Here is a 12,440-nt window from a genome sequence, read left to right on the forward strand (position 1 = left end):
GCGTCACATCCTGAAGAGTCGATACGAGGAAACTGAGAACACGGAGGGAGTGGCCTGCCCCCAGGCAGCTGCAGAACGCTGCGACAGCTGGTCAGCAGGAGGCCCCCGGGAGGTGTGGGACCCCAGGGCCCACCCAGGGATGCTGCTTAGCATGACTTTGTACCTTTTTCTTCCACCTGGCTCTCTGCTGGCTTCAGTAACGAAGAGTGACGAGATTAGAAGCCTAGAGGTGACATGTCCTAACGCTGTGTAGGACACCATATTTTCCAAGGGGTGGTACGTTAGTACTACCTGTCTGGAACCCCCTCTGAGCCTCACCCACCTGTGAACTCCTACCCAACCCTCAAGACCCAGTCAGGTTTCATCCCGAGGAGAAGCCTGCTGTGCAGCATTCTGCCAGGTCTGACCGCATCACATCACAAGGCGCGCTTCAAGCCTTGTTCTTCCTCACAGGGCTGGGGGCTCTGAGGCCAGCAGCTCCGCCTGGTGTCCGTAGGGCCCAGCTGTCAGGCCAAGTGCCTGGCCCGTGACCCACTCTCGGTCCATGCTTGCTACACACATGGACCAACGGCCATGCATCCTGCAACCCCTGTCTCAGAGCCAGACTGCCTGCTTCTTGGGCCCATTCAGGTGGCCCTTACCTTCCCTGGGACAGCTGCACACCAAGCCCAGGGTGTGTGGTGTTTGTAGGGGGAGGGGGAGTTCCCAGGACAGTCAGCCATGTGTTCACCACAGGTCTCAGGGGGGCACGGAGCAGCCACCTGTCAGAGTGGGGCCAATGAATAGTGACCCAGGACCTGCAGCCCTGGCACAGGTTCTTCTGGAGCTTCAACTCCCCAGAGGAACAGGGAAGGCCACAGACCATGAGCCAGGGAAGGCAGGTGAGCTCTCAGGTGCCCCTCGCCTGCCTGGTGGAGAGCTCTGGGTTACAGGTTCGAGCTCCCTAGGACAGAAGGAAGGAACAGCTTTCCCCCACAAACATTCACTCAGTTCTCTAGTTTCCAAGGGCCAGCCCAAGCCCCGGCTTTCTAAGCCTATGCCGTCTCCACCGGGGAAAACCCAGCTCTGGCCCCCAGGTCATAGCCACATAGCTATAGTCTGGACCCTCTGCCACGACAGCTGCTGTCCCACACCTGGCAGGTGACCAGTGTGTGTCTTGGCACGTGACTCGGCTCTGCATCACCATTCTCACACAGCCCTGTGGGCAAGGCACTATGTGACAAGTGAGGAAACTGAGGCACATGTGATAAAATGACTTGCCTGAGGTCACACAGCCCAGGACTCGGGACCAGGTCTCTCAGCTTCTCCACCGTAATTAAGACATGACCCCATGTCCCCGAGGGGAATTCTTCAAGAACAGGGATTTGTCACCTTTGTTATCTCTTCCTCAGCCCCAAGCCCCTGGCTCAATAGATAGTAACTGAGTTTCACTGAAGTAAAACACCAGCTGTGGTTCTGGGCGCTGGCTGCTCAGTGGAATTCAGTCTCTGAATTACCTGCTTGGGGGCAGGGCCCTGGTATCCATACGGTTCTAGCCAGTGGAGACCAGGACGCTCAAAGATGTTCCTTGTCAGAGCAGCCTTCGAATAACTGCCCCTTCTAGGCCCATTTCTGGGGTGTTTGCACCTCCGAACGCAGCCCACGTCTACAGCCTGGCCAGGCCCAAGGGTGTTATGGGTGGGTAGGCAGAAGGTCTGGCTGGAAACAGCTCCCAGGAGTTTCTCCAGGAGGATCTTGTTCATAGCATAAAAATGGTGCCCTCTGTTAGCTTGGGTGCACTCCATTCCTCTGGGAACAGAGCAAACGCCCTGAAAACAATGTAGGAATGGCTCTCTCGTCTTCCCACCTGCGTTTGCCTTGGAGAGGGTGGGAAACCAGTGGCAGGCATTGCCCAAATCAGGTCATCGATGGCTCACTGAGTATAAGGGGCTGGGCCTAGAGAGTCCCACCATGGGACACGGTTCTTGTCCCCAACACATGCACAGTCTGGCCCCATCGGTCACTCAGTAAAGGACCGTTCTGTGGACAAACTTTTGGGTGCTCAGATCCCTCCAACTGGGAGGGCTAAGTTCAACTAGCCAGCTGCACCTGCTGCTGGGATGGCAGGCAAAACCCACCTGAGGCTCCTGGAAAAGTCACTGGGTAACAGTGGCAGCACCTGACAGGAAGCCCCAGGCAGGAAAGGACTATGGAGACACCACAGTCACTAGAGCACCGTACTCTCTCCCCTGTACGGGAAGAGGGGCTGTGAACAAGCACCGAGATTGCAGGGCCCTACAGAGAGGGGCTGACCCCAGCCACACGAGGCCTAGAGCAACCTCTGATGGCCACCTTAACTTCGGAGCCTTAGTTTGTTCCTCTGGAAAATGGGTATAATGATTCCCATGTCATTTAGATATGCTGTTATAAAACAATTTCCCAGATTTGCCTTCATTTAAAAAAAAAAGCAAGCTGGGCATAGGTGTATGGTAAGTTCCCATTTGTGTTAAAAACGTGCTTAGATCTAGAGAACATTCTGGAAAAATACCCAAGACCATATCAAACACGGACACCACTAGACAGGAGGGCGTCTTTAGCATTGTCTGATTTTAAAAACAACTGCACGTATTACATTTTTATTATAATGTATTGGATAAGTTTACTGACTACACTTATGGAAATGTAGTTCATGATAAAAATATTTTTTGCTGGATAAAAAGCAAAAAGGAAAGGACAGGAATGTGCCTTCCAGGAGGTGTGAGAGAGCAATGGAATTGCACCTGACTCTTCAAGAACCCAGGGCTGATCTGGGAGTAAGTGGCCTGGGGACTCAAGTCATTGAGTAGGGTAGCTTCTGGATTGCTCCTGGCACACTGAACCTTCATCATTCTCCCCAGGCCATGCAGACGGGGGCTGACACAGCCCTGCTCCGGGACAGAGGAATGTCAAACCCCATCGTCACCAGTGGGGTCAGCACCACCCTCTCCCCTTCACGGAGATGAGCCTCTGGGGCTTTACCATCAAGTCCAGGGAAAAGCAGGCGGGGCTAGAGCGAGAGACAAAGGCTGTCCCCAAACAGACTCCAGAATACCTGTGCAAACACGGGCGTATAAATGAGACTTCTTGGCAGAGGTGGCACATCCACTGAGTGGCCGGTCCCACAGCGCGCCTGTCACCATGGAGGCCAGACTGCTCTGGCTGCTGGCAGCGGTCCTGGCCTTGGCGTTCTCCAGCTCGTCCGGGGAATATGTGGGCCTGTGTGAGTACCTCTCTGACTTCTCTTCCCTCCACAGCAGGAAGGATGGGGTGGGGGCAGCTGGTGGCAGGGTGGGAACGCAGCACCAAGGGAAGGGGCACGGGAGACCCAGGCTTGGAGCTTTCTGTGGACTTGAGGAAGGCGATGGAACCCCCACGTTAATTGAATAATTGCCATTTACCAGACACACATGTTTTGCCTCAACAGCCCTACATATGGGTTTTGTTGTCCTCATTTTAGACAAGGAAACAGGTGCAGAAAGTTAATAACTGGCCTAAGACAATCCTCCCCGTCAGCACTGAAATCAGGATTCGAACCCAGGCCTGCCTGGCTGGCAGCCAGCCCCCAGACCACCTTCCATCACCTGCTTTGCTAGACTTACGAGTCACAATACAGGCCTTTATGCTTTGTGTTGACACAGTCACAAAACAAAAGGAAAGACAAATGACAAGGATTACTTCCAGAACAATTCTGAAATTGTTTAGCCCTTGCCTTGTGACTCCAGGCAGGAGATGTGGCTGCTTCATTACCCCAGCTTTGAAGAAACGAGGCTGCGGCTTTTATCAGCTCACCTATGCAGCTGTGTCCAAGGCAGCTTCCCAGACTTGGCACCTCTCAGATTCACCTGGAGCCCAGGATGGTCCAACTACATGTCTCTGGGTGGGAGCGGGGTTGCATCAGTGGTGGTGAAAGGTCCCCAGTGGGTCCCAATGTGAGCAAAGTTTGGGAACCACGGGAGTAAGGACTTACATACTGACAGCAACAGAAGAGGACTTAAGACATTTCGTGTGATTCCTATTTTCCTAAGGAGAAGTTAGGTGATGAGGTGAAGGGGACGTCTTAACTTTAGACGTACAGGTTTGCTTGAAAAACGAACATTGGAGACGAGGATGTAAGGGAAGGTGTGACAAGCCAAAGGATTTGGGGACAGGGAGGTACAGGAAAGAAGTGAAAAACTCAGCGTGCATCGTGATTTTCCCTATTGGATGTATATCTTCTGTTATACTTTTCACTTAAAAAGAAAGGGTGGGAGGGATTTTCGTTGATAAAACAGTAAAAGGGAACTTTGTTTCTGGGTTCAAGGGACCTGGTCCACGGCTTCTGCCGCTGAAGGGAACCCAGGCCCATGCTGACTTCCTGAGGTGCTAAGAGCACCCGGGCAGATGACCAGACTTCCTACAGAACATTTGTCTTTAAATATTAACACGGAAAAAGCGTCCTCCTCGAGCCAATGTGTGTGTGTGGGGGGGGTTACATCTTTGGAACTCAGGATGGGGGAGGAGGGTGCAGACTTGCAAAATGAAGCCAGCAGACCAACCCCAAGTAGCGCCCTGGCAGCTGACTGACTGGGCTTTGTCTGGCACAGCGGAGAACCAGTGTGCCATCCCGGCCAAGGAGAGGGTGGACTGCGGCTACCCCGAGGTCACCCCTGAGCAGTGCAATAGCAGGGGCTGCTGCTTCGACTCCAGCATCCCCGAGGTGCCCTGGTGCTTCAAGCCGCTGCAGAAGTCAGGTAAGCCAGCCCCATGGGCACCAGGCCCTTTGTGGGCCTGCAATGGCTCCTCTGGGTGCCCCTGGGCCCTGGGCCATGGCTGTCTGTTGGTGGAGGCCTCAGTTAGAGGCTTCGTGTCCAGGGCAGTCAGCTGCCAGTGGCTGTCCCCGCCTGTCCTGTTGCCGAGCCGTTTGTGCAAAATGTAAAAGCAATCGTTTCCAAAACGTATTCAAAGTCAAGGTATTATGTAGAAAGAACTAGTTTAAAAATTATCCTGGAGAGAAATGGAAAATACGTAGTTGTGGAAAGCTGGGCCAACTTTCCAGGAGATATTCAGCAAACCAGCCACCATTATCTGTGACATGCAGATATCAGACGGGTGACAGCACCAGGCTTGCAGCCCTGGTGTCTCTCCATACCCCACCACCTTCCCCCCACCCTGCCTCACCACAAGTGCACCCCTTCTGCTCCCTCCCTGGGTGGTGCAGTGGGGTGCAGGACAACCACCGGGGAACCCCGCGTCAGCAACAGATGGCGTACACACGGGTGGCTGCTTTCTGGGCCCTGTCGGCCCCACCCCACACATCCTGGGCGTGGAGGTCACCATAAGCCACCTGGCAGCCCAAGTGCCAGCTCACCTCTAAGGAGGACATAGCGACGTAAGGCACCTTCCTGGAATCAGCACCCAGGGGCCACTCTTGCCCTTTGTCCCAGGAAATGAGGAACGGGCTGCACCCCAGCTGGTCAGTAATGGGGTCCCTGCCCACTGCCCAGGGAGGGCCTCCTCACCATTCCCAGAAGATCCAGGCAGAGGTCGAGATAAGGCTTTGGGACCAGGACGCAGAGCTGCCCATTGTCCCTTTGCTGGGTGTCCTTATTCTATCTGTTCCTCTGCCTGGGGTGACACCTTCTTTTCTGGTGGCCCCTGGGGCTTGGCAGGACATGTGGCTGTTCTCCCACAGGGTGGGGGACTCAACACTTCCCCAGTGACTTGGGGGAGAATGCAGCCTAAGGCACTGAACTTTGGTCCTGTCTTGACCTTGAGAAGCTGGGTAGCGGGTGGGTGGAGACCAGACCTGCTCACGGTAATGCATCCTGTGCTTTGTTTCCAGAATGTACATTTTGAAGCCACGCCCACTGCCCCTGGACACCCTGGGAGGTGAACGTCCACATTCAGGCACTCTGCCCGCTCATCTCTGCCTTTCTATCACCCTGCTCCCAGCAAGGCTTCATCTGACAGTTGATGTCTGGGGCCTGATGTCTTAAAGAATAAAGATCCATACTCAGCACGAGACCAGGTGTTCATTCCTGAGACTTTATTTTGTTGTTTTTTATTTCTGCCAAGTTGCTCTCACTCCCTTCTCAACATTTCACAGGTGGGGGATGGCAAGGGGTGTCACAGCATCTCTGACAGAGGGTCTGTCCCAGCCTCGGGAGCAGGAAAATAACCCCTAAGTAGCTACACCACGTGCGAGGATGTTGCAAACCTCAGACCTAGTGCTGACATGGTGGGGAGGGCCAGCGACCTCCCACGTGGTCACCTCTACCTGCAAGTTGAGAAAAGACATTTCAAATGTAAGTTTCAAAAAACAAATTATTGAAGTCTTTCTTGGTGAAGAGAAAGCCAATGAAACCATCTTAGAAGCTGGCACCTTTTTGCTATTTATTTGCAAGTCAAGTTTGTCGTGGCTTGGAATTAATAACCCCTGGTCATTCACAAAAGGTGAAAGCATTCACAGACTCTACAAAGTGGTAGAGTGAGAAAACGTTTTATTAAAGTTAGGAAGAGAGAAAATGCCCATGGCAGTGTGCAGAGAGGATGGCTGCCCCGGCTTGTAAGGAGAGAAACGCTGGGGTGGGCGTCACTGGGGCAGAGTCCAGAGTCTAAGAGTGGACATCTGCACCTCGCGTCAGGTTAGCGTTTATAGGAAAGGGGGAGTCAGGCAGGTTTGAGGGCTGACATCCTTCCTGGGGTCTGGTCTGTCTGGAGATGATGTTATCGCCGGACTCTGGACTCAGACTCGGCCATCGAGGCCTGGGGCTTTTTGTCACCCACAAAAACTACAAGGGAGCAGTAAATCGGAGTCCAGTGTCTGCGCACCTGAGGATTAAGCCGTTGTCCTTTTCCAGGTTAGGATGTTGTTAATTAGCCTTGAGAAAGGGAACAAACAGAGTTCCTCAGTTAATCAATGAGTGGACAAACAAAAAGAAGACGTGAATATCAGGGTGGATCAAACTGCAAACAAGCTAAGTCTAATTACAGGTAGCTAGATAGCGAGCGATGCGTGAGTAGCACTGCAAACCAGCTAAGTCTAACTGCGTTATTGATTCCCCGATTTTCACCCTTACAAAGTTTAACCTCTGTTTCACCTTGGGTGGATTTCTCTTGCTTTCTTCTGAAAATGGATGCAGCTATGTGAACAAATGGAGTACTTTCACTGCGAAGATTCCCTCTCAAGTCCTCAGGAAGTCTTATGAACCCCTCGAGAAGCACTGTCCCCACCCCCTATTCTGGGACACCAGGAGGGTTTCTAAGGCGGGAAGCCCACCCTGCACCCACTGGTTTTAACATTCGCTCAGGCTGAGTGTCCTGTGCTGTTTCTGCTGATGGGACTCTAAGGACACAGAGACAATCCTACCACAAGCTCGTTCATGCCGCACAGCCATCAGAAAGCAGTGCTTCCCTCAGAGGGGGTTCTTGGTCGAAGAAGCCCCATCCGTTCCGCTGGCAGAGCCCCAGCTCCCTTCAAACCACAGCCTTTGTTTGGGACTTGCACTTGGGGCCAGGTCCCTGGAGGTATTTCTATCCTTGTCTTGCAGATAAGGAACCTGTCCCATGGCCCCTGCTGAGAGGGACCGAGTTAGGATGTCCAGGTCTGAATCCTGAGCCCTGTGTTTCCCTTCTAATGCCCAGCAGCTACACCTTCCAGGCCTGGGGGCCTTTCCAGGGACATCTCAGACCGAGGAGCACCGACAGGGCATAGCATCCGCACTCAGAACCCTGCTGGGACCCGAGCAGTTCTCAGCTGGATCCTTTTCTCCCCACAGACCACACCCAGACTTTGAGGCCAAACCTGAGCTTTGCAGGAGGGGTTTAGGGGTCACCCCAGGCCCAGGGCATCAGCCTCAGGTCAGGCCCCACAGCTGCTGCTTTGGCACTGCCCATGTGCCCAGCTGATAAAGAGTTCTGCTCTTTCCCTCGCTATCCACCTGTGGCCTCCCCTCTAGGGCGGCACTCTCTGCATCCTGGCTGCGTGGTTTATCTGTGGTGACCCCCACACACACTTCAAAAGAGTCCCTTGCTGATCTCTGCTGATCTCTGCCATCCCTGAACCCTGCCTTTTCAGCTCTGGACACCACCCACCACCACGTCCCCACCCACCCCTGGACTGCCTGGCATCTGTCACGATGCCCGGGGGGACGGGTCCCACTCCAGGACCTGCAGCTGGGGGCCACCACCCTCACCACTGACTGCAGAGCTGGCCCCATCTCCACGGCCGCACCTGTCCCTTCCTTAGCTATGACAATGCTTCTGGCATGTTTTTGATGGTTCACCACTTACTCTTGCTGCCCTGTGTGTGGTGGTTTGGATTTGTCACCATCCAGTGGAAAAGTATGACACTGGGAGATTTGTCACGTGAGGTCTGGTTGGAAGAGCAAGACTCCCTCTGACGTGGCACGTCAGTCCCCATGTGCAAGCCCCCACGCCTGGGCTGGGCCCAGCGTCCGCCCTCATCCATCCTGTCCTTCCTCTCTGACTGTCTTGAGTCATATCTGTTCATATCTGTCATATCATGGTGGCTCCCCTAACCCACCCCAAAGATGTGCAAACTGCCTGGGAATGGCGGTGCCACCTCAGCCCCAGAGGGCCTCAGCTCGTGCTCCCTTGCCCCTGGGTACGGACTTCCGGAAAAATGCTGAGGTTCCCATCCTGTGGCTCAGGAGTCCCTGCCCCGTGGCCAGGCATCCCAAGGGTTAAACAGTGGCTGGGGTTTCATGCTGTGGCTGTGGGGCGCTCAGGGGAGGCTCCCCAGGAAGGACTGGGACACTTGCTTCCCACACTGGTTGCACAGCCCTGAGGCTGGGGAAAGAGCCAAGACCTGGGCCAGTGACAAGGACAACCCCCCACCTTAGTGGCAGAAGGACCCTGACACTGTGCACCCCACCCTTCTCAGATGGAGCCCAATGCCCCCGTGAGCTGCTGTCACCGTCAACCCGTCACTCAGTGGCCACTGCTTTTACGACAGGACCACCGACATGTATAGAGCACATAAAATGTATTCTATATGTTGGATCGAGATTTGCAAAACTAGTTGTTTACTAGTAGGGACAGGATTATGGCCGCACATGTGTGAGACTGAGAAGAATAAAGTGATGGTAAATGTTTATGTTTTTATGTGAAACCGAGCATAACAAAACTGAGTGGTAAACATGTTCACCTAAGAGACAACTTCTGTTATCATCTAAGAAGTAAACAAGTCCAAGGAAAAGAGGAAAAAGGCAGACCTCCAGGGGCTGATGGGTGGCTCAGTTTGGTTAGAGCGCGAGCTCTGGGCAACGGGGCTGCTGGTTCGGTTCCCACGTGGGCCAGCGAGCTGCACCCTCCACAACTAGAATGAAGTCAATGAGCTGCTGCTCAGCTCCCGGGTGGCCAGATGGCTCAGTTGGTTGGAACGCGTCCTCTCAACCACAAGGTTGCCGGTTCAACTCCTCAACTCCCACAAGGGATGGTGGGCTGTGCCCCCCACAACTAAGATTGAACACGGCACCTTGAGCTGAGCTGCCGCTGAGCTCCCAGATGGCTCAGTTTCTAGAGCACATCCTCTCAACCACAAGGTTGCTGGTTTGATTCCTGCAAGGGATGGTGGGCTGTGCCCCCTGCAACTAACAACAGCAACTGGACCTGGAGCTGAGCTGCGCCCTCCACAACTAAGACTGAAAGGACAACAACTTGACTTGGAAAAAGTCCCGGAAGTACACACTGTTCCTCAATAAAGTCCTGTTCCCTTCCAAAATCTTAAAAAAAAAAAAAAAAAAAGAAAAAAAAGAAAAAAGAAAAGAAAGAAAGGAAAGGCAGAACTCTGAAGCAATGGCCTGAGTGGCCCGACTGGGGGCTCCAGCTAAGACCCTCTGCGAGGCTCTGAGCGAGACACTCTGGAACGTTCCTCCGGGATGTTCACGTCTGGGTGATCTGACAGAGTCCTGTGCGAGGGGCAAGCCGCGACACTCAGGGACTCTCTGAAACTCTTCCCTGCAAGACCAGCTGCCTCAGACCCGTCGTGGGCCCAGTCATCTCTCCTGGACCAGGGACCTTCTCCACCTCGAGTGACTCTGGGACTTGTTTCGTTATTAAATTCTATTCTGTTCTGTATAACCTTCTGTGCTGACCAGAGCATTGGCCTCTGGAGGGACATTGGCTCCCAAATAAAGCTGTGTTACTCACTGTGTCTGAACCTGTGAGTCAGGACTTTGTGCCCCACTCGCGTCACGCAGGGACACAGGGCCCTGCTGAGGGGTTAATGTCCCCTTGGCTTTCAGGAAGCGACTGAAATGTGGCGACTGCCTTACAGGCGCTCATGACACGACACCACCCTGGGGGTGGTCCTCCCCCCTCCCAGGTGGTGCTTCTATTCCATGGTCCGCCGTTCAGGACCCCAGTCTTGACAGTGTGCTTCCCTAGGACCCAGGGAGACCACAGGCCAAGTTCAGAGGAGGAAACCACCACCCTCTCAGCACAGGAGGCCCTTCCAGTGATCACCCTGCCCAGGAGAATTGTCCACAGGTGGGGGACTGGAAGGTGGGGGCTTAATTTTCTTGTCCCGGGACTCAAACTTCCCTCTGTTGTTCCTGCAGGGAGGATGGGGGCAGTCAGGCTCGGCTGTCTGCCCCATGTGTCCTCGGGAGCCTGGTCAAGGTGAATGCTAGCCCCTCCCCCAAAGCCAGTGCTTCAGGAAGGTTCAAGCAATGGACGTGGACATTAGAATCACCTGGGAAGTTATAAAAAGTCTCAGGGGCTCTGTGGGGGGCCCGGCCCCAGTAACGCCCAGACAGGCAGAGAAGCCTGGCCCATCCACCTGTGAGGACAGGCACCCGGATGTGACGTCAGAGCACAAGCGCTTCAAACTAGAGACGCAAATGCAGACCCAGGGTTCAAGGTTGTTCCTCTCCAGGCGGCATTCAAAACTAAACTGACAAGCAAAACCTGTGGCTCACTTGTGCCCACAGGGTCTCTGGGCCAGACAACCACAGACATCTGGGGACCCCACCAGGCCACTTTTTAAATTACATTAAAATATCATTTACCTTGATTACTGAGTTTGGGGCACCCCCTTCAATTTCGTGCCTCATCCTAGCCCCACGGGAGTCTGTAATAGTCTCATAGTGAGTTCACAGCCCACTGACCATGATGGAGTGACACACGCAAGCCCACGGAGCGGTGCCATGTGACCTGGTCCAAACCACGTGGTGAGCAGCAGCCCCCTCTGCTGGCTGACAGGAGTAACTGCGGCTTCCTGAAATCCCAGCTGTAGCCTGGCTTCGTGCCTCCCCTTCTAAATCCATTTATTAAGATACCCAGCACCCAACTACCTTTACCTCCAAAAGCATCAAATCCTGATAAGCCCTATTTCCCTGAACCTCCCCAAACTCACGTAACACAAGCGCAATCCTATAATAAGTCCTTTCTAACATCTTACTGAGAGCCCCGTGACGTGTGGTGCTCCTGGCTGCCATAGGTCCAACCCAGGCTGACTGCATGTCTGCTCCTGGCGTTTTTGGTGGGAGGGTGTCGGCACGATCCAGGCCAAAGCCTTGGTGAGGCTGGTGGGGGCACAGGGACACGTGGTCTCACCCAGTGGTTCTCAGTGGGCCACAGGGGACAGCTGGAAATCTGCAGGCACATTTCCGAGTGTCCTGTGAATAGGGGAGGGGCATTACTGGCATTGAGTGGGCACAAGGCCAGACATGGCCAGTGTCCTAAGGTCTTTCCAACACCTTTCTGGACGCTCAGGGCAGCCATAACCTGTGTAGGCGTAGGACGATCTCGGGTTAAGACTTAAGCATTTTCACCCTGAAACTTATGATTAACACCTTAGGTTATTGATCACAATCTCAATGGTCTACCAGGCTCCTGCCATCATTGTCCCTGGGTTGCTGACTCCACCAGAGAATCACGTGGCCAGAGGGAAGTCTCCATGCAAACCCCCGGAACCATCACGTAACCTTTGGAGAAATGCCCAGATTTTTCCCTTAAATACCCCCAGCTGGTCTGAGAATGGAAGGCAGTTTTTGGAGGCGTTAACCCGCTGCCTTCTCAGACCACCGGTGCTCTGATAATAAACACTTATTCTATGACACAATTCTTGTGTCAGTCTGTTGGCTGAGCGGTGCAGGCTGCATGAGTCCCAGGCTCAGTTGACCTCTGGTTTCATAAGTAGCAATGGCTGCTGTGTATCCCTCCAGGGGGAGCTGTAAGCAGTCCCGCTGAACCCCCAGGTTCCAGAAGGGTCTGGGAGGGCACCCTAAATGTCCTGGAACCCCGCTTAGGTGTGCTAGCCCAGGGGAGCTGGAAGGAATGGATGTGTGGAGCGGATGTCTGGGGGAGGCCCACCCCAACCTCCTGGGGCTCACTGAGAAGTGCCCCAGAGTAGGTCAGGAAGAACCCTGCCCTGCCTGTGGGAGTCAGGATCCCAGGAAGCCCCAGCTCCCTCGGCA

General features: G+C 54.0%; 1 protein-coding gene across 1 annotated transcript; it reads left to right on the plus strand.

The window, feature by feature from the left end:
* The first annotated feature begins 3,082 nt into the window (after nt 1-3,082).
* Nucleotides 3,083-6,021, plus strand: TFF3 (trefoil factor 3). The gene is made up of 3 exons (XM_019745699.2): nt 3,083-3,238; nt 4,602-4,748; nt 5,840-6,021. Exons 1-3 carry the CDS (start codon nt 3,157-3,159, stop codon nt 5,851-5,853), a joined length of 243 nt encoding a protein of 80 aa, XP_019601258.2. The 5' UTR covers nt 3,083-3,156; the 3' UTR covers nt 5,854-6,021.
* Nucleotides 6,022-12,440: the final 6,419 nt, after the last annotated feature.

The sequence above is a fragment of the Rhinolophus sinicus genome, linkage group LG01 (assembly GCF_036562045.2).
Source record: "Rhinolophus sinicus isolate RSC01 linkage group LG01, ASM3656204v1, whole genome shotgun sequence".
In the NCBI taxonomy this organism is placed as follows: Eukaryota; Metazoa; Chordata; class Mammalia; order Chiroptera; family Rhinolophidae; genus Rhinolophus; species Rhinolophus sinicus.